This window comes from Pseudonaja textilis, chromosome 1 (genome assembly GCF_049901715.1).
Source record: "Pseudonaja textilis isolate UNSWEBS1 chromosome 1, rPseTex1.2, whole genome shotgun sequence".
Classification (NCBI taxonomy): Eukaryota; Metazoa; Chordata; class Lepidosauria; order Squamata; family Elapidae; genus Pseudonaja; species Pseudonaja textilis.
Genome location: NC_141990.1, coordinates 15,379,995 through 15,403,346, shown reverse-complemented (window position 1 = coordinate 15,403,346; position 23,352 = coordinate 15,379,995). Strand labels below are relative to the sequence as shown.

General features: G+C 40.7%; 1 protein-coding gene across 1 annotated transcript in view; it reads right to left on the bottom strand.

Annotated features, from left to right (window-relative positions):
- CASTOR2 (cytosolic arginine sensor for mTORC1 subunit 2) overlaps positions 1–23,352 on the bottom strand; it is a 94,753-nt gene that overhangs the window by 39,508 nt on the left and 31,893 nt on the right. The window contains exon 2 of the mRNA XM_026708525.2: positions 21,191–21,261. Coding sequence (XP_026564310.1) covers positions 21,191–21,261 — 71 coding nt within the window. The remainder of the gene's footprint in view (positions 1–21,190; positions 21,262–23,352) is intronic.

The window sequence follows — 23,352 nt, the reverse complement described above, 5'->3', positions numbered from 1 at the left end:
TAATGAAGAAAAAAAAACAGCGTCTTCAAATGTCATTATCAAAACATTAATAGAAGAACATGAAAAAGATGGAGTCAATCATGCCAACTCCTCATTTCTCCCCTCTGGAAATGTATGAATTTATTTGCAAATCTTCACTCTGAACATTCTGTTCCGATAATAGTTTCCCTGTCTTATTTGGATTGAATAATCCATTCAAAGGACATACTCATTTGCTGAACACTTTGGCAAATGGCAAACAATCTAGATACACCAATAGCAATAGTACTTGGATTTATATACCGCTTCACAGTGCTTTACAGCCCTCTCTTAAGCAGTTTACAGAGGCAGCACATTTCCCCCAACAATCTGTGTCCTCATTTTACCAACCTGGGAAGGATGGAAGGCTGAGTTCACCTTGAGCTGGTCAGGATCGAAATCCCGGCAGTCAGCAGAATTGGCCTGCAATACCAAATTCTAACCAATGCGCTACCTTGGCTCTTCATGATGACCACCAGATAACAGCAAAGGAGGTTTAGGTGCCCCCTTTTTCCCCTCATTTGATATTAAATCTGGAGTTTGCAGTCCAGATTTAGTGGGTCAATTTGAACACAGCAAATTCCCACATCACCCCAGGGTGGATGATTGCTTGTTACACCAACTTCACAGCCTAGTTCTGCCAATTACAGCACCGTGACTAAGCCTGACTTTTATATCTTTGGGGATAGCTGGGAGGTCAGCTCTATTTCTGATATAGGTGTCAATTTTATGAAAAACTGAGAAAAAAGATAGAAAAAGATCCTATGAGAAATTGCTAAAAAATTTTCAGCAGCCATGGATTATATATATTTTTTTGTTTTCTGCATCCAAGTTTGTACAACTTGGAACACAGTCCATCTTTATTGCTTTCTAATGCAGCCATAGTAAACTAAGGATATTTTATTACTGTCACAGAGCAGTTATTTATTTATTTAGCACATGATGAGACCATGACAGAAGAGAAGTAGATGTATACACCAGAGGCGGTATTCACCAGAGGCAGTATTCCAATCAGTTCTGGAGAACCGGTAGCGGAAATTTTGAGTAGTTCGGAGACCCAGCAAATCCCACCTCTGACTGGAGATTTTAGAGTATCCTTCCCCTGCCATTCTCACCAAGCCACGCCCACAGAACTGGTAGTAAAAAAATTTGAATCCCAACACTGGTATTCACACCGTCCGTGTAATTATATACAAAACTACTACGGGGTTGCGGCAATGGTCTCATAACTAGATGTCCAATTCAGCTATCCAGGGGACCACTCTGGTGTTGCTTTGTGCAGATCTTCTAGGGAACTGGAAAACACACACATTATGGGCAATCTTGTACAATACAATCTTGTTTAATTGAGGACTTGAACTTCCCCTTTCCTAAATCCAGCGTCTCTGATTCATACACCTTTTCTCTTCACACAGTACAATGTCAACCTGAGAGTTGAAAATGTTTTATTTTGAAACACCGTGCCCACCACGGTATCTAACTTGTCTGCTATTAGGGACTTGCTGGTCTGATTTCATTTGAAGGGCATGTTCCTATCTTAAAACATACCCTAGATGAAGACCGACTGGCTATGTGGCAGTCCTAGTAGAACACGCACAGCTAAGGCCACGAGGAAGCCTAGTGTAGATGACGTTGGCAACCAGAATATAGACAGTCAGGTATAGATAGTCCTTGCCTTACAATCGAAGTTATAACGCCTCCCCTCCCCAATCCAGTCCCAAGTTCTGATAGTATTTCCCCCCCCCCCGTCATGTGACTGCATTTCAGGTGCTTGGCAACCGGCATACATTTACAGACTTTTGGAACATCCCATGATCCCGTTACCACAATTTATGAGGTATTTGCTGGCAGGTTTACTTCCGGTTTTCAGCAAAAACCTTCCAAAGTGAACGATAGGTTCACTTAATGACCATGGATTCACTTAATGACTACTAAACACACACAAAAGTCATAAAATCAAGTCTGTCAAATGGATGATCTGCTTTTCGGCCTTCACAATTTACAATTGTAATCGTTAGGCTCCATTATGGCTATAAGTTGAATTCTACCCATTGGCTACACCCATGCCTGTGGCTATATAGCAGGCTTCGACTTACAACAGTTCACTTAGTGACCATTTGAATTTACAATGGCACTGAAAAAAGTGGTGTATGGACATATTTCACATTTACGATCATTGCATCATCCCCAGTCATGTGATTTACATTTGGATACTTGACAAATGACTTATATTTATGACGGTTGCAGTGTCTTGAGGTCCCGTGATCCCTTTCTGTGACTGCCTGACACGTGTCTGACAAGTCAATAGGTAAACCAGACTCACTGAATAGTCATGTTACTAATTTAACAACTGCAGTGATTCACTTAACAACTGTGGCAAGAAAGGTCGTAAAATGGGGCAAAACTCAACTCAACATGTCTCACTTAGCAACATAAATTTTGGGCTCAATTGTGGTCATATGTTAGGCAGATAACCTTAGTTTAAAATTTAATTTTTTTTTTCTTGAACTATTGACAGGGGTACCCAAGGGATGTAGTTAAAAGAAAAGTCAAGATGTTGGCTGCAGTGGAACAATGATGCACTACTTATTGCCTATGAGCATGGCCAAATTTTGTAAGTATATTCATTAATATATTTCAAAAATTGATCTCCATGATCCCTTATTTAATTGCAACTTAATCTTTGTTCTTTATCCTCATGACATTGTTTGTCTCTTTTTATATGTTTTAAATCCATCGAATCCAGGGGTGGGATTCTACCGGTTTGGATTGGTTATTCTGCGCAGTTCAGAGAACCAGCAAATCGTGCCCCTGGCTGGCCTCTCCCCTCTCCGCCTGCCCTTCCCGCCCAGTCCGTACTTATTGTGCATGCGTGACATCACGCGCATGCCTGACATCGCTGACTGAGATTCTCCCCCGCCCAGTCAGTCCTTAAGTTATTTCTCCCCCCGGATGATCAGCTGTTCCGATGATCAGCTGTGCCGGAATCCCCCTTTCTGTCTTACTGCTTTGCCCAGGAGGCTTCCCTGAGGCCCAGTGTCAGCTATGGGGGCAAAAAGGGGTACGCGGGGTCGGGGTGCCTTCCTGTGCCCCAGGGAAGCCTTTTGGGAGCAAAAACGCCCCCCCCAGGAGGCTTCCCTTAGGCCCAGGAAGCAAAAAAAAGGGGGGGTGCTGCAAAAAAGCCACGCCCACCCAGTCACATGGCGATGCCCATTTAGGCATGTCCACAGACCCAGTTGTTAAAAATTTTGAATCCCACCCCGATCTAATCCCCAAACACTAGACCACAAGCTGCTTTAATTGGAACAGCTTACATCTTGGGACGATACCTTTTAACACCATCGAATAACCTTGGGAAAGACTCAGTAGGTGGATAAAAATGTCAAATTCAGTCTAAACATCTGGCTGACTGTGCGGCCAACTATAATAATAGACAGGTGTGTGCTCCCAAAGTCTTTAATTACACTCCCCAGAACATTGCTTGCTCAATCGCACTTGTGACAGAAGTGCATTAAACAGAAAGCTTTTAAATGTACTTCATTTAATCCAGTAGTTATAATATAATTTAGCTTTTTGTCCTGCCCTTGGCCATTCCATCTTGCCCCTACACACTAGTCAAAGGACAAAGGGCAGCCTCGTTCAATAAAACAACTGTATATTCTGGCATAGAACTTGACATTGCCCCGTGAGCAGATTTGGTATCTGTGAAAACCAACCACGAAAGGACATGCAGGTTTTTGACTTAGAAAGAGATTTAGCAGAAGGAATAGGTTTCCTCCAGATGCTCATGGGAAGCAATGCAAATTGGAGCACATTTAATTGGCCCAGAACCATGCTTGAGATTTTAACACAAATCAGATGTAGAAAACATCTGCTTTCAAGGAGTGGCTATTTCAGTGTTGGTGATTTAAAAATAAAAAACCACGTTATTACTAAATTAAGATTTCATCAACAAAAGCGTAATTTTTTTGCTAGGTCTCAAAACCAATAAGATTGAAAAGTGTTGTCTTCAATAAATAAGCTTATCACTCCTTCAGAATCGATTCCCCCAAACTTTTTCTAGTGGCCTCTGACATCAGAGGACTGGGCAATTATCAGAATGAACTTCCAAAGGTTTTTCTAGAACAGGAGCAATAAATCATTTCCCAGGAAATTGACAAGCTCTCTTTGCTGTGGCAAGCGAAGGAGACTGGAGTGAGTATTTCAAAGTTAACTAAAAGAAGAGAATGGGAAAAGAGTCAAGCAGTTTTTTGGTGTGAGTGCACCCAACCATGGATCTTTTCTTTTCTCTGATGGAATTTTTCACCACTAGAGTTCACCTTGCAACATTTTGTGTAGGATTATTTGTATTTGTTTATTCGTAATATCCTAAAATGGTATGGTGGCCTAGTGGTGAATACGCTCACCTCCCATTTGGAAGGTTAAGAGTACAATCCTGGGTAGGGGCAGATGTCCCACTCCTAGGGCGCAAAGAAAAAAAGATGCTGCAAACTCCGCACATAGAAATGAGACAACTTGGTGCAGCCAACTCCCTGCGGCCAACTAGCTCACCATGGGACAACTCATTGTGGCCAACTCACTTTGGGACAATTTGCTGCAGGACATTTCAATGATTCAATTTAAGTATTTAAAATAATTAAAAATATATTTTAATTTGTGTCATTCACATTTCATTTTGTCCCTCCTATTGCATCCTTTTTAAATCATTCTATTCCATCATTTTCTTCAATATTAGCATAATTCTTGTCCTGCAGTGAGTTGGCTACTCTGAATTATCCCAGAACCCTACGTGGCATCTGGAAGGGGAGCCAGCTAATAAATGCTCAGCTCCATCCAGCTGTCCCAACTCTACCCTGAATTAAGAGATTATGGGGTCATAAAAAGGGAGTTCAGCTGTCTGGATCCATATAGGATGGCAAATGATTCCAAGCTACATTAAATTAATCAATAACGATAACATCAAAAATAATAATACATTTCTAATTAAAAGTTTAGGGTTGCATGTCAGTCAACTTATAATGTTTGTTTTTCTGAGAAGATGAATCAATAGTGCTCTGCTGAGTTTCACATTGTTTACTCTCAAATAACCATGCATAACATTGCAATCATACATCAAATTAATTGCACTGTTCTATTAGACATTGTTGCTTCAGATGTCCATGTTTGTAAGGCCTGTTTTTATGATGTGGTTTTTAAATTAGCATGTTAGGTCATCTAAATAAACAGCAGAGAAGGCATACAGACATACACACCACAAAAAAGTGGGCATTATAATACAGTGCAAGATCTAGCCATACAGGTAGTCCTGGAATTAGGATCGGTTGTTTAGCAACCATTTGAAGTTATGACAGACCTCCCCAGGGGTATTTATGACCCAGTTCCAAAGTTCTGACAGCCACTCCCCCTGCAGTCACATGACTACATTTTGGGTGCTTGGCTATTCACTCATCTCAGTTCACTTTACAACTGTAAGTTGAAGATTACTTGTATTTCTTTTTCTTTTAAAAATAAACGTACCCATTTTTATTCATTCATTTTGCCTCCTCCCTCCCCTTCTCTCCAGTTGTCTGTCTGTCTGTCCATCCATCCACCCTCCCACCCACCCACCCATCCAAGGGTGGGCTTCTAAAAGTTTAGCAACGGGTTCTCTGCCCAGTTTCTGGGTAGCCATGGCCATAGTAGGCGTGGCCTAACTGGCCTGCTGCACCATGGTGGGGGCGTTTTTAACCTCCCCAGGCTCCGGAGGCTTTCCTCGAGTCTCTGGGAGGGTGAAAACGGCCTCCCCGGGGCTCTGGAGGCTCTCTGGAAGCCGGAAATGGGCCCATTTCCAGCCTTCCTGAACTTCCGGGACGCTCATTTTTCACCCTTCCTGAACCGCTGCACGCACCCTACAATTACCTGCATCCAAAACGGGCCATGTGGGGACTCCTGGGAGGGGAGAGGCAGGCGGGATCAGCCAGGAGTGGGATTTGGGGGTTCTCCGAACTGCACAGAATCTTAGCTAGAGGATCTCCGAACCCCTGCGAACCCCCAGCAGCCCACTCATGTATCTACCTACCTACCTACCTACCTAGGCTTTTCCTTGGGAGAATATTTTGGAGGTTGCCTTGTTATAAACTCTTGAATTTGACAATGACCACCATGTCGCTACAAGCAGATACACAACACTGATTTTTAGGTGCCATTTTAGACTGCAATCTTTTCTCAGCTTAATCTCCACCAGAGGTGATGGGATTTGTTCCCGAGTGAGCACACACAAGACGCTCAGCCTGTTTATTCTCCACAGCTTTTAAATTGCTTGAACAATGACTCTGCTCTTTTCATTTACCCTTCTGGTTATCTTATTGATTGTTCTCTGATGCTGATGAAGTTTTATGAGGACTTTAACTTTATTGTCTCAATATTATTTTAACTGCCCTGATACTGTCTGGCTCAGTTGTCTTCTTGACCAAAGCAGAGCCAAACTGGGAATTCAGTGTGATCAATGGTGCCCAAACTTTGGTAACGTACTATAAATACTGCGATTTGTCTAGAAAGGTGGCAGAGAATGTTCTATAATTCTATGATGGATTGGCTCTTCTATTTGCCACACCCTTATCATCTTGGTACCCATTTATGGAAAACAGGGTTGCCTTATAGTAAATCCTACCCTCAAAACAACGCTATAGAGCACTGCACACCAGAACATTAAGACACAAGGACAGTTTTTCCCCCAAACGCCATCATTCTGCTAAACAAATAATTCCCTCAACACTGTCCAACTATTTACTAAGTCTGCACTACTATTACTATTAATCTTCTCATCACTCCTTATCACCCATCCCCTCCCACTTATGACTGTAACTTTGTTGCTTGTATCCTTAGGATTTATATTGACTGTTTCCCAGTATGATTTGATTGTTGATTGTACCCTACGACTATCATTAAGTGTTGTACCTTATGATTCTCGACTGTTGATGAATGTATATTTTCTTTTATGTACATTGAGAGCATTTGCACCAAGACAAACTCCTTGTGTGTCCAATCACACTTGGCCAATAAAGAATTCTATTCTATTCTATTCATCAGACCTGGTGCCAATTGCCCACTTCCACTGGAAAACTCATTAAGGCTTCCTATGTGCTCAGTTTACATGGAGGAAAAACTAGAGGGAGGCTGGTGACTCAGAGCTCTGTTAGTGCAGAACTACAGGTAGTCCTCGACTTATGATCACAATTGATCCCAAGATTTCTGTTGTTAAGCAAGACATTTTAAATGGGTTTTGCCCCATTTTATGACTTTTCTTGCCTCAGATATTGAGTGACTCACTTCAGTTGATAAGTTAGTAATCTGGTTGTTCGATGAACCTGGCTTCCCTGTTGACTTTGCTTGTCAGAAAGTCGCAAAAGATGATCCCATGTCCTTGGGACATAGCAACGGTCATAAGAATGAACCAAGCATCTGAATTTTGATCACATGATCATGGGGATGTTATGAAGGTCGTAAATGTGAAAAATGGTACTAAATCACCTTTTTAAAGTGCCGTTGCAACTTTGAATGGTCCCTAAGTGAACTGTTGTAAGTCAAGGACTGCCTGTATTCCCTCCTATCCATCAATATTCCATGGGAATATTGATCTGCTGGAAACCTTCCATGATGTTAATAATCCCACTGAATGATATGAAGTAAGGTGGTGGATTCCCATGGTAACACTGAATAGAATAGAATAGAGTAGAGTAGTGTAGAGTAGAGTAGAGTAGAGTAGAGTAGAGTAGAGTAGAGTAGAGTAGAGTAGAGTAGAGTAGAGTAGAACAGAACAGAACAGAACAGAACAGAATAACAGAGATGGAATGGACCTTGGAGGTCTTCTAGTCCAACGCCCTGCTTAGGCTGGAAACCCTACACCACTTAAGTGGTTATCCAATCTTTTCTTAAAAACTTCCAGGATTGGAGCATTTACAACTTATGGTGGTAGTCAGTGGTGTAAATTAGTAGACAATTGAATGTCCCTCTTGATGTCTTTCCCATGGAAAAGAGGGGACAAGAAACGAAAACAAAATTAAAAGTGCTCCTGGTTGCTGTAGTCTACAATTTTTCCTCTGGAAATCCATTCCTCCTCCCAGACCATTCAAAGGGTGTTCATCCCAAATTGTATAGCTGAAAGCTATACAGGAGCACTTACTCAGGTGACCCTGAGGACACAGATAAACCTCCAAATGCTTCAACAACCCTATAAAAGGATGCAAATGACCAACTGTCTGCAAGGAATATAAATCCTTCCATTCCCCACTATCCTGTCAGAGCTGAAGAAGCTTCTTGGATGAGAAGCAAAATGTCTTCAAAAGAAAAAACATGAAAGGCCTCCTGAAAAAGCACCTTTGGGACAAACATGACTTGGATGACTGAGAATCTCTACTAGACTTCAAGGAAGCATATATTTCACAGTTCTGCAGGGATACAGAAGTTAAGGCAGATATTGTAAGAGCTGCAGCTTGATCCTGGGTAGAGGATGTTAACTTTAGGAAAAGCACTTTAGGAAGACCCAAAATAGAGCAAGCTTGCAGCCTGTTCTATAGCAGCATAAAACACCTTTGTCTTTCTCGGCTAACTTGGTTCCAGGAAAAAGGAAGTGACAGAAAGAAGATCTTTTTGCAGTCTCCTCTCCTCAAGATTGCTATTAAAAAAATCAGAAAACATCTCAAGATCCATCCTTGGGTGATATTAATGTTGCTCAATGTTAAATTCGGTCGTGATCCCTCAAAGATTCCCGAAGGTCGTGGCGCCCTTGCATGCCAATGTGATTTTAGATATCTCCCTGGGCTGCCATCTGCTTCTCTGTTCCCTCTGACTTTAAGCTTTTTTTTTAAAAAAAAAAATTAACAGTGAAATTAACTTGGAATCTGATATGCTGCAAAGCAGCAGGAGCTTTTAAGAACGATCATGCATGAATGCTTCTGATCCCTGCAAAGAGAAAATGAAAACCTTGGGAATCTACAAGCCAGCTTTGGAACTCCACTTGTCTCCCTAAAAAAAAAGATTGGGGTGATTAAATATGATCCAGAGGTTAGACGGAGCCTGTGAGATAACAATTAAATAGGAATGAAGCCAGTACGTATGTAGGTAGGCCTTGACTTATGACTGCAATTGGGACCAGAATTTTGGAGGGTAAGCAAGGCGGTTCTGCCACGGTTTTTAAGTGAATCACTACATTTATTAAGTGAATCCCAGGGTCGTTAATCAAATTTGGATTGCCCCATTGGATTTGCTTGTCGGAAGCCAACTGGAATGATTGCAACCATCGTAAATACAGGCCCGTTGCCATGTGCTCAAATTTTGATCATGTGACTGTGGGGATATTGTGACAGTCATAAGTTATCTCTGTGAGGATCAGTCATAAGTCACTTTTTTTCACTGCCATAGAAACTTTGAACAGTTGCTAAACTAATGACTGTAAGACAAGGAGTATTCCTGTCTTATATCAATATCCAGTCTAAGAGCTTTAAGAGGACTACATGGGTTACCTCCTGTTATATAGGATGGATTGAGACAAAGTGCCAAGCAGAAACATCCACCAAGCTTCACAGCTGACAGTAGACTGAACCCTGAATGCTAATCATCATACCGCACTAGCCCAAAATATGGATATCTCATGACTGGCTGGGCAGCCATCTTGTGAACAATCTAGCACTTGCCATTTTATAAGACCATCGATGAAATGCTTTTGGAAACAGCAAAGCTCAAGTGCAACGCAAAGGATTCTTAATTAATCTGATCTAGTTATAACCAAGAACAAAACCTCCTCAGGGTCAGCTTTCAAAGAATTATTCCACTATCGCTCATCTCTGATTCTCATTTGGTCTGACTTGGAAGAGACAAATGGAGATGGAACTTCAAAGCAGAACAAGTCTGTGGTTTATTTTGAAGCTTTTCCCCCTCTTGGGAATGGTGCGATTCCTCGATTGCCGTATTCATAATTATATTTATTGGAAGCTTGAAGATTAACTGATGTTAGATTGCCCAGTATATTGCAGTTGTGTATCTAATTAGGGAAATGAATAAGTAATACTAGATTGCAAGAAGAGAACCCAGGAGTCCATGATTAAAAGACGACAATCCAATTCCCCCCCCCAAACTTCTACATATCGTTTAGATTTCTCTTTGTAGCCATAGTAAACATATATTTCTGAAAATGAATCAGTAGCGGCAGAAGAAAGAAGGGTGGCTCATCCCCCATCCCATTGCAGGCCAGTTATTTTCAGAGGGATCTTGGAGTCTTAGTGCATAACCAACTAAATATGAGCCAGCAGTGTGTAGCGGGAGCCAAAAAAGCCAATGCAATCCTAAACTGCATTAACAGAGAGAAATAATCAAGATCAAGTGAGGTACTAATACTACTCTATAAAGTCTTAGTAAGACCACACCTAGAATACTGCATCCAGTTTTGGTCACCACATTATAAAAAAGATGTTGAGACTCTAGAAAGAGTGCAGAGAAGAGCAACCAGGATGATTAGGGGATTGGAAACTAAAACATGACGAATGGTTACAGGAACTGGGCTTGGCTAATCTAGTGAAGAGAAGGACCAGGGGAGACATGATAGCAGTGTTCCAATATTTGAGGGGCTGCCACAGAGAGGAAGGGGTCAAGCTAGTTTCCAAAGCACCTGAAAGCCAGACAAGGAATAATAGATGGAAGCTGAACAAGGATAGATTCAACCTAGAAATAAGGAGAAATTTTCTGACAGTGAGAACAACCAACCAACGGAACAGAAGTTGCCTTCTGAAGTTGTGGGAGCTTCATCACTGGAGGCTTTCAAGAAGAGATTGGACTCCCATCTGTCAGAAATGGTGTAGGGTCTCCTGTTTGGGCAGGGGGTTGGACTAGATGACCTGCAAGGTCTCTTCCAACTCTGTTAATCTGTAATTAGGTTGGAGGTTTCAATTTAAACAGAAGACCGAGAGAAATAGAATCTGACCCAAATGTGATTTCTGCATATTAAGGGCACCTGAAAGTCGCTGGCCCTGAGCACCAGTGTTTGTGGACACAAGGAAAGGAAGAAGAGGAAGAAGAAAATATGTTTTCATTTTGCATTACAATTCCCTGGATTGAAACCTGCTTTGGGACCGCCATCTGCTCTATAAATAAATGTGACTTTTCATCCCTTTAAATTGTAGGCCATTTCCTTAAAGGCTTAACTAATTTCATCAGGATAAGACTAACCTATACAACAAATTCATGACCCGCAACAGATGCTGAACCAGTTGCTATCACAATCATACTCCAGTACGAATGGAGACCAATTATTATTTTGTACAGTACAGGTAAGTCCTCGACTTATGACAATTTAACCCAATATTTCTGTTGCTAAGCGAGACAGTTGTTAAGTGGTTCCCCCCACACATTTTGCAATGTTTCTTGCCACAGTTGTTAAGTGAATCATTGCAGCTGTTAAGTTACTAACACAATTAAGTGACTCTGGGTTCCCCTTTGACTTGGTTGTCAGACAGTCGCATATGTCAATCACATGACCCCAGGACACTGCAATCATCATAAATTCATGCTTGTTGTCAAGCGTCTGAATTTTGATTGTATTATCATGAGGATGCTGCAACGGTCGTAAGTGTGAAAATGGTCATAAATCACCTTTTTCGAATGGTTGTAAGTTGAGAATTACCTGTAAATACTAAAAACATCCTTCTTTCCTCACATATATCTGAACTTATTTGAGCAGCATGCTGTACGAAGGGGCCACTACAGAATAGCATCCTTCCCTAGTAAAATTTGGATCTGTCTCTTCTAAAAATTGATTCCAAATTGTCATCTCAGATTAAAAGAGTTGGAAGGGATCTTGTAGGTCATCTAGTCCAACCCCCCCGCCCAAGCAGCAGACCCTACACCATTTCTAACAAATGGCAGTCCAATCTCTTCTTGAAAGCCTCCAGTGATGGAGCTCCCACAACTTCCGAAGGCAACTTCTGTTCCATGGGTTGATTGTTTTTACTGTCAGAAAATTTCTCCTTATTTCTAGGTTGAACCTCTCCTTGATCAGTCTCCATCCATTACTCCTTGTCTGGCCTTTGGGTGCTTTGGAAAATAGCTTTACCCCTTCCTGTCTGCAGCAGCCCCTCAAATATTGGAACACTGCTGTCATGTCTCCTCTGGCCCTTCTCTTCATTAGGCTAGCCGTGCCCAGTTCCTGTAACCATTCTTCATATGCTTTAGACTCCAGTCCCCTAGGTCTCAAAGTGACACAAGTGGAATGTATTACTGTAAATGCTTGGAAAATGAATCTATTTATTACAATTAACTACACTTCACTTAAAATAAAATCAAATTTAGTTTTTGTCTTCCACTACATTTTTGTCCTGCCTTTCTTATTTTACACCGAACTTTACAAAGGCCCTTCTAAATCTGAGCCAGAGAAAAGCAGATACCCCCTACTTTAGTAGACAAGGTTTTGGGGACAAAGACTTTAAAAATCAGCTATAGGCTTCTCACAGCTCCTGGCCTAGGGCAAGTTGAGTCAAAGCCAACAAAAAACTTATCGTGGTAGCAGATCAGACATATCTCCTTTTTGAGTGCTCTGAGCAAATTCTTCAGCAGGATTTTATGGTAGTATGGTACCTCAATAGTTAATATATATAATTGACTTTAAAAAAAAAGAACCTACTACCTGAAAGGCAGAGAGATTACAAAGACATGCTATTCATCAGCCACTCCTTTGCAAACCATGAAATGTCTGAATGATTAACCACAGTTCCCAGCTCCAGTGAGAAAAATGCATTGTTAAAAGGACACTAAACACTGAAACTTCTCAATACAGGTAGTCCTTACAATCACAATTGAACCCAACATTTCTATTTCTAAGCGAGACAGTTGTTAAGTGAATTTTGCCCCATTTAAAAAATTTTCTTGCCACTGCTGTTAAGTAAATTTTTTCAATTGTTAAGTTAGTCACACATTTATTAAATGAATCTGGCTTTCCCATTGACTTTGCTTATGAGAAGGTTGCAAAAGGTGACCCTGGGACACTGCAACCGTCATAAATGTGAGTCAGTTGCCAAGCATCTGAATTTTGATCATGTGAGCACGGGGATGCTACAACGATTGTAAGTGTGAAAAATCACACTTTTCAGAGCTGTTGTAACTTCGAATGGTTAGTAAACAAATTTTTGTAAGTCAAGGATGACCTGTACTCAGGCCCAGCCTCTGACATATTTAACAAGTTTTCATGAGAAGATATACAGGTAGTCCTTGTCCTACCACAATTCATTTAATGACCATTTGAAGTTACAACAGCACTGAAAAAGTGACATGACCATTTTTCACTTATGACTGATGCCATGATGATGTGATCAAAATTCAGACACTTGGCAACTGACTTGTATTTATGACGGTTGCAGTCAGCGGTGGGATTAATTTTTTTTAGTACCGGTTCTGTGGGGGTGGCTTGGTAGGTGTGGCAGGGGAAAGATACTGCAAAGTTTCCATTCCCTCCCCACCCCACTAACCTGCTTTCCAGCTCCGTTCTCCTGTGCAGGGCAACAAAAGAAAACCCAGCCGATCAGCTGGAACTTGGGAGGCAGAGAATAGATGGAGGCAAGGCCAGTCAGAGGTGGGATTTGTTGGTTCTCCGAACTACTCAAAATTTCTGCTACCGGTTCTCCAGCACTGGTCAGAACCTGCTGAATACCACCTCTGGTTGCAGTGTCGCAGGATCCTGTGATCACATTTTGTGACCTTCTGACAAGCAAAGTCAACGGGGGATTCAGAGTCCCTTAACAACTGTGTTCCTAATTTAACAACTGCAGTGATTCAACTTAACACCTGTGGCAAGAAAGGTGATAAAATGGGGCAAAACTCACTGAACAACTTTCTCACTTAGCAACAGAAATTTGGGGCTCAATTGTGGTCATAAACTGAGGCCTACCTATACTCGTAGCACTACAGCTTCCAAGACTTCATATGAAGGAGGAATGTCCATTAAAACATTTCCTCACATACTCCTATTCCAGAACTGCTTGATATCTCAGATTTGGTAAACAGGTTGCTTATTACAAACCCCACGAAAAACTACTTATTTTGTATTGACTAATGAATGTCTAGAGAGCCGCTCTGGTGTAGTGATTAAGGCACCAGGCTAGAAATAGGAGACTGGAGGTTCTATTCCCATTTTAGGCTTAAAGGAAACTGGGTGACCTTTTTCTAGTTTTTTTTTTCCTTTCTCTTTCTCCCCCCTCTCTCTGTCAGCCCCAGGGAGAAGGCAAGGAAAAACTGTTTTTGAAAAAATCTTGCCAAGAAAACTGCTGGGACTTGAAAATTATATACCCCCCTCCCCTCATTTTTAAACAGTGTTTTAATTAAAAATAATAATTACAGCTATTTTGCCTTGATCTAGCAAATACTTCTCATGAATCTAAGTAGATTCTTTTTTTTTTAATTAAGTCTAAGATTCTGCAATACAGGGTACATGGGACTTAATTTAACCTTCACTAATCTGTTATGCGATCGATGTGTTAAAGACAGCAATAGCTGAGAATCCTTGGAACTGCAGTTCCAACAAACCTAGAGAATGCTTGGATGGATAAAAGTTAATCTAATCTATGGCCTTCACCATAAAATGTGATGAAAGCCACCACTGATTTATTGATTGTCCCATCAAGTTGGTGTCCGCTCTTACCAACCACATAGGTAGGCTTTTGTCCGGGATAAACTTTCAGGTCTTTCAATGGTCCATCCCCATTGCCAGGGTAAATTGAATCTATCCATCTTGTTGCTGATTGTTCTCGTTTTTTCTCTTTCCTTCCACGTTTTTCAGCATTGTGGAATTTTCAAGAAAGCTGGGTTTTTTTTTATAATGTATACAAAATATAACCTGAGCTTAAATTTAATAACCCGAGTTTAAATATAATAACCCGAGCTTAGTCATTTATGCCTCAAATAAAAATTCTAAGACGTTGATTTCTTCTATGAGTCATTTGTTGTTTTCTTGGGCATCCACAATATTTTCTGGAGGCTTCTCCAACATCTAAGTTTGAATACATAAATACTCTACGTTGTTTCTTTAAAGTCCAATTTCTGCTTCTAACTCCTTCCTCGCTGTTCAGTGTTCTTTTGACAAAGAACAGAGATGTGAAAAAAAGCAGTGGAGGAGGTACATTTAAAGTCTTTTGATTTCAGCTGAAAATTAAATTATAAAGTACTTTAGTAATCCCCTTGGAATTGAACTTAACTCTTAATGTCTTCAGAGATATTTTCATGTACTTTTCTTGGTAACAGTATGGGAATGGCTTGGCATTGTCTTCTTCTGTGGAGTTTTAGTCATTATTTTAGTCTACAGTTCTGGAATACTTGATGGTCCTGAATCAAACCAAATGGACCTGGCTTCGCTTTCCAGAGCAGGCTTGGAACTATCATCTATTGACCCAAAAATGCTTTTTCAAAAGGCAACTGGACTTCGTTTTTCCTTGAAGATGTTCCCCTTCTCATCCAAGAAGCTTCAGAACTGAAGACGCTTCTTGGATGAGAAGCAAAATGTTTTCAAAAAAAACCCAAAGAAAGTCCACTTGCTTTTTGAAAAAGCACTTTTGGGACAACCATGACCTCCACAGAGTTCTGTCACCTATTAAATCACCAGAGACCATACTGGGAAGAGAACAGAGAAGTATCAAAAAGGATGAACATATAGATGTCTTGCAGCAAATCCAGCCTCATTTGAAGGTAGACAAGAATGTTTTCTCTAAACTTTTTCCATATATTTTCTTATAAGCTCAGCAGATTCGTTTCTACAGGATGGCCAACTGATTAGCACCACCTCTTCCTCTTCCTCCAATTTCTCCTGATCCAGTTCATTATCTCAGGAAATAAATTGCTCCAAGCGAGGTGTGACACTTGCGTGAGGGTGACTTTTTGGCTGCTGAGGCTATTAATGTTTAAGATGCAATTAGAAGAGGGGTAGAAAATAGCTCTAGCCAAGCATTTCTCAGGCCATTAGTTTAAAGAATTTGCCACATAATTTCTCTCTGACATTCATAAATAGAAAAGAAAAAAAAATCTATTTCCTCTCATTTGCTAAATGTAGCTTGATTCTAATCAGAAACAGTAGTAGCCATCCATTTCATATGCTCCAGTACATGAAGCTTTTTCTCTGACTATACACAAAAAGATATTATTAGCAGAAGAGTTTGTCTCTGGATTTCTAAGTTTCTAGCCTTCATCCTTGAAGGTCTCCTAATTTTGCCACTTATAAGGGGAAAGAGACTCAATGAGCTATTGCTGGCTGGGGAATTCTGGGTGTTGAAGTCCACCCATCTCAAACTTGCCAAGATTGAGAAGCAGTGACCTACATCCTTCTTGGCTATTTCTACTTCATTAAAAGCTACACAATATGGCAGACCTCCTTCGAAGACTACACCATGTACGATTTTGAAATAGAAAGTTTAAAACTAACATCTTTACAATATCGATGTCCTGAGTAATATTATGATAGTAATATCATAAAATATCATAATATCAGGAACACTATAATTATTGTATTTCTCACAGCTAGAGCTGGGCAAAATGTTAAGCTCCGAGCTATGGTTTACAAGGGCAAGGTTCACAGGGCATAGAAAACCAAACCCACTGGTTTAGAACAATATGTGAACCCATAGCAGCCATAGTTTATTTATGTTGCAAAGTAATTCTTGATTCCTTTTGATTAAGTGTTTGAGAAGCTCTGCTATAAGCTTTATTTGCATAACATTCCCCCCCAGATCCTAAAGAAATTACACAAGCTATGTCTGTGCAACAAACTCATCCACAAATAAGCAAACCACCTATTGTGAGTAGTCTGTTCTGACCATTCATCTGAATATTCACTAGGTGGCAGGAAAGAGACTGAATAAATAGCAATAGCAAAGCACTTACACTTATATGCAGCTTTACAGTGCTTTATAGCCCTCTCTAAGCAGTTTACAGAGTCAGCAAATTGCTCCCAACAATCTGGTTCCTCATTTTACCAACCTCAAAAGAATGGAAGGCTGAGTCAACTTTGAGCCAATGAGAATTGAACTGCTGGCAGTCAGCAGAAGTAGCCTGCAGTACTGCATTCTAAACACTTTGCCAGCACGGCTCTTACAAAATAAAATACAGAAATATAAAAGATACAATGAGAATCCTCAAATAAGCTGAAGAAACAGTAGACCACTTAGTTAGCTGCTGCAAGGAGATTACACAGACTGATTACACACAACAACATGACAAAGTAGCAACAATGTTGTTTTAGAATATATGCAAGAAATACCTGCAAGCAACACCTGGTGGTACCACAAAATAGAGAAAGCAATCAAAATGAAGAATCTGAAATGCTCTAGGACTTTAGAATCAAACCGATAAGCACCTGCCACATAACAACCCAGACTTAACAACTGTTGATAAAGACAATAAAGTCTGGATAGCAGACATGGCAGAACTTGGAGAGAGAAGAATAGGAGAGAAAGAACTGGAGAATATAACAAAATTAAATGACCCATAAATGAAAAGAGAACGACTGTGACAAAAGAAAGCAAAGATAGTACCAATATTAATAAGTGCCTTGGGTACAACCTCAAAGCATCTGGAATACTACTTGAACACCCATTGGCACTGACAAAACCCTAATCAATTAATTACAAAAGGCAGCTTACATCCTGCCATGATACCTTTAATATCTTCAGACAACATCTGCTTTTTGGGAAGGACTTAGTAGATAGATAAAAATGCCAAATCAAATCTAAACATCTGGCAGGGTGTGCAATCAATCTTAATAATAATAAATGAACTTTTTGTTATCATCTAATGATCATCCTAGCAAAGAAAACAAACAAATGTACCATAGAACAAATCAATCCAGAGTTTTTAGTCAAGGCACAAATGACCTGGCTCAAAATACTGTATTTTGGTTAAATTGTTTGCAGCCCCAGCTCTCTAGAGAAATCTGTAATGCTTAGAAAAATGGAAGAAAATAGAAGAAAGGAAGACCAGCAGCAAAGTGGATAGGCTCCCTTATAGTGGTAATGAAGACCTGTTGGAAGATGTGAAGAATGAGGTTGGAGCCAGGTTGTCTTGGGAGATAATCTATCTGTATGATTGACCTGATGGCATATAATCAGCCAAAAATCTTTTAACAAAGGTGTTTGGTTGGGTTTGCTCTTCCTTTTTCGCCAAGAACCATCAGCTGTTTTATCTCTTGGAGCTCGTTTAAAATTGAGGAGACTCTCCTGGATATGTGAACAGCAGTAATCCATGTAGGGCCATCTAACTGAAGTCATTGTCACCCATTCATTTCAAGCAACCAAAGTCTAATTCAAATCCATAAACTAGGATTTCAGATACAGCCTCAAGGCTCATTCTGAAACCCAACTAGATCCATCAGGTTCTTGGGTAGACAAATTAAACAGGTCCTTCCTTCCTTAGGTGGGGGGTACAGCCATAGAAAAGTCTAATACTGAGACGAATCTGACCATGAAAAGGGAACAATAGTACCTTCTCCCCAAATTTCAGATCACACTATAATTGCCCTAAGATTACAACTAGATTCGACATGTCTGGAGCCCTTGCTGTCCTGGATTAGGTTCCTAGCTCCCACAAGGGGCTTGAACTCACAAGCTACTTCTGATTCCATGCCCAGAGAAGATAGGTTGAAATTCCTCAAGACCAGGGGTGTCAAACTCAATTTCATTGAGGGCCACATCAGGGTTGTGTTTGACCTTGTGGGGCCAGGATGAGCATGGCCAGCTTGACATCACTCATGTGCAGGGCGCAGGTGGTGGCCCGAGCGCTCTACCAATGAAAAGGGGCTCCCAAGCTCCGTTTTCAGCTGCGACGTCCTCCTGCAACCCTCTGCCAGTGAAAATGGAGCTTGAGAAGGCCACATGTGACCCTCCCGAGTTCCATTTTCACTGGCAGAGGCACCATCGGCCAGTCTTTCGCTGTTTCCAAGGTGGTCCCGCGGGTCAGATCTAAGCACTCCGTGGGCCGAATCCAGCTCCCCGGGCCTTGAGTTTGACACCTCTGCTCAAGACTAAAAAGTCTAGGAAGCTACCAGCCTGGTTCTGGTGTCCAGCTCAGATAATGAAACAGCAAGGAGGTTGGTAAGTAATAACAATCTCATCTGTCCTGTTGAGCTCAACATCACAATTAGGCTCTCCTATCCATCTAATCAGTGAAGCAGCATCCATGACAAGTGTGACTCTCACTGATGAGGATGATTAGATTTGTCTGAGCCCATCTAGGACAGACTTGATAAGTGGGATTTGAAACAAAATGCTCTACTGTTTACCCAGCCAACTTACTTTGCTCCCCACCAGAATACTACACTAGCAGTCCTTGATTTGTGACCATTGGTTTAACAAGCATTTGAAATTACAACAGGGCTAAAAGCATATAGACTTGAAACCAGATATACTTTTGTTGGCAATTTTGCCTGAAATATATAGTAAAGGATTTAAATATCTGATTGTAAATGTATTGACAGCAGCTAGGATTGTATTTGCCAAAAACTGGAAAAATGAGAAAATACCATTACAGGAGGAAATCATTAAGAAAATATTGGAATGTGCTGAAATGAGTAGATTGACATTTGAAATCAGAGAACAAGATGATAAACAATTTTATAAAATTTGGGATCTATTCTATCAATGGTTAGACAATAAAACATGGTAATAAAATATGTAGATTCTTAGAAAATAATGAACATATAAAGATGTATTTTTTTCTTATTATATCTACAAAATGATAGTAGGATACATTTGAGATGATAATATGAACTGTCATAAAACAAATTAAGTAAAATATGGATTATTTCATAAAACATGAATGAATAATAGTATAGTCAAATGATTAACAATATTAATGTATTTTAATATTTGAGTGAAAATATGAGAATATATACAATGTAATTGTAATTGAAGACTATGAAATGGAAGCACAAAACAATTTGTAAACCAACTGACACACTGTATGTATATATATGGAAGATGGCTTGATGTTTTTTATGTTTTGTTTGTCTATGTTTGTCTTAAAAACCAATAATTTTTTTTTTAAAAAAGGATTACAACAGGGCTGGAAAAAAAGGGACTTAGGGTCAGTCCTTGTGCTTATGACTGTCGCAGAATCCTTGTGGTCTTGTGATCACAATTTGGGCACTTGGCAACTGGCGTGCATGTATGACAACTGCAACATCCTGGGTTAGATGGTTGCCATCTCTGGCCTTCCTAGATGGCTTCTGACAAGCAAAGTCAATGGGGAAGTTGGATTTGCTTAACAACCATGCTTTGCTTAATGACCACGCCAAAAAGGTTGCAAAATCAGACATGGCTCACTTAACAAGTGAATTACTTAGTGGCAGAGGTCTCAGTTGTGGCCATTAGTTAAGGACTACCTGTATTCCATCCTCTCTCATTGTCCATTAGGATTCTGTCAAACAAATAATGACTGAATTAAGGGTGGGGCAATCTTCCTTTAAAGAGTTATCTTAATGATTTTTCATACTACAATTCTGAAAATGTTAAAAGAGTTTTCCTAAATCATCCACAGTTGCATTAATGGCATGTGTTGGCTACTGAAATGGCCCAGGTTTTGGGGAATGAGCTTAAATTGGTATGCTCTTCCGATGTATTTTTGTTGCCTTTGACCTGCTGGCTGGGACTGAAAAGGCAGTTAAACCTACTGAAGGGAATCAGTTGGAGGTGAAGAGGGAATGGAGAAAAACAGAACAGAATAACAGAGTTAGAAGGGACCCTGGAGGCCTTCTAGTCCAGCCCACTGTTCAGGAAACTGTATAACATTTCAGACAAATTGTCCAATCTCTTCCTAAAAATCTCCAGTGTTCTTAAGATGAGCATTCACAGGCAAGCTACTCCACTGATTAACTGTTCCAATGGCAAGGAAATTTCTCCTTAGTTCTACGTTGCTTCTCTCCTTGACTAGTTTCCATCCATTGCTTCTTGTCCTGCCTTCAGGTGCTTTGGAGAATAGCTTGACTCCTTTTTCTTTGTGGCAGCCTCTTAAATAGGGGAACACTGCTACCATGTGACCCCTAGTCCTTATTTTTATTAAACTAGAGATACCCAATTCCAGAAACCGTTCTTTCTATGTTTTAGCCTAATCATATAAATTATAATCTTCTGGGCTGGCTAACCACAATAAACGGAATGGGAATGCAGTAGCTCACCTAAAAATCCTTCTTCATCCACTATGACCGTGTAGTCTTCCGGCGTCTCAGTCAGGCTGAAAAATTTGCACCTAGAAGAGAAAAATCAGGAGAAAAAAAAGGCATGTTTAGCTCCCAGCCAACCATCAAGATTAATGGATGATTAATTTAGAAACCACTCTCTCCAAATTTACCTGTTTATTAGATATTTATCCTTCCTTTATTTTTGTATAAGTAACCAAAGGTAGTTGAACATGTATAATACTCCTTCCTCCATTTTTCCCCTACAACAACCCTGTGAGGTAGGTTGGACTAAGAAAGTGTAACGGGCTCAAAGTCACCCAGTTGGCTTTCATTCAAAAGAACTCAGTGGAACCTTTGTTCTTATAGATGACCTCATAGTTCAAGGGTCTTCAAACTTGGCAAGTTAAAGACTTGTGGACTTCAACTCCCAGAGTTCCTCAGTTAACATGATTGGAGGAGGAATTCTTGGAGTCCACAAGTCTTAAAGCTGTCATGTTTGAAGACCCCTGTCATAGTTACAGCCTATATCTTCCTGTGATGGATGTTTATTTGAGAGTAAATTCCAAGAAGGGACATGAGATACAGTCCTGACTATACTTGTATAATATCAGGCTGCAAGTTTTTGTGTGTGTGTGTCTGTGTGCGCCTTTAAGTCAGTTTTCATTGTGAATGCCTGGACCAGTTCCCTGCAGTTTTCTTGGCAAGATTTCAGAAATGGTTTGCTATTGCCTGCTTCCATGGAAAAGAATCAAGTTACCCCAAAGTAACTCTGCAACAGATTATTTTCTTACAAGTGCACCTTCAAAAGACCATGGTGGCGCAGTGGTTAGAACGCAGTATCGCAGGCTAACTCTGCCCACAATCTGGAGTTCGATCCTGATGGGCTCAGGGTTGGCTCAGCCTTCCATTCTTCCAAGGTCAGTAAAATGAGGACACAGATTGTTGGGGGTGATATGCTGACTCTGTAAGCCACTTAGAGAGGACTGTAAAGCACTATGAAGCGGTATATAAGTCTAAGTACTATTGCTGTTTAAGAACACATTTAAGCAAATTCCAGCTAGTTATTATTCCAAAAAGAGAGAGAGAGAGTGAGTAATGGCACTGCTGCAACTGGATGGAGAAACGGGATGCAAGCTCAGATTTGCATAAAATTAGCAATGTGGTAATAAGTACAGATAGGTGGTAGAATCTTGCTGATGTCCTGGTCCCACTCCATGAACTTCATAAAACAATGCAATTGAAAATCCATTCCATTTACAGGGCTAGCAAGAACTTGATATCATGACAAAACCTATGAATAGGATGTCTCTACGGGTCTAAAGTAGGGCTGGATCAGCATTGTAGTTGTCCTTTGCCAGCTTGGGGGGAGTGTGTGGGGTGTAGACAGGATGGATATCTCCTGTAGCACTCTGTCAGCTGAAAACAAACCGTGTGCGGGTGTCACACACATTTTTGGCTGGTAGAGTACTGCAGGCGCAGCCACTTTTGGCCGGCAGAGGCACTGCGGGCTGGTCCTTTGATATTTCCAGATTTAAGCACCCAGCGGTCCGGATCCAGCCTGCGGGCCTTGAGTTTGACACCCCTGGTCTAAAGGGTTTATGTGAAGGTGACCCTTTGCCCACATTCTTCTACACATCTAAACCTCAGCTTCTTCTAATGGTTGCCATATTTGGGAACTGATTGTAGAACTATTACACATTGGCTCAGGAATTGATAAAACACTGGAATAACAAAACAACCACTTCACACATGCACGGCACGACATAGGAGAACAAACCCATCAGGACAAGATTCAGCAGTCCCTCTGCATTTGAAAGACAAAGGTCACCCTTCTGAAGACAGCCAAGTCGACATTCTGGACAGAGAGAACCACTGGTTTGAAAGAGGGGTCAAAGAGGCCATCTACATCAAGATTGAACAGCCTCTTTTCAACAGAGAGGGGAGGGATAGGATGCCCCCTATCTCCTGCTTACAACACAGTCCTTTAGCAGTTCCAAGAAGGTTCCTCATCCATTTGCATTATTCAGGTGACCCTGAGGGCACCTGATAAGCCTCTAAGTGGCCTCAGTGACTCTCAGGAAGAGTGCTAAGGACCAGACCACAAGGAATAGAAATCCTTCCGTTCTCTACCATTCAGTCAGAACTGAAGACGTTTCTTG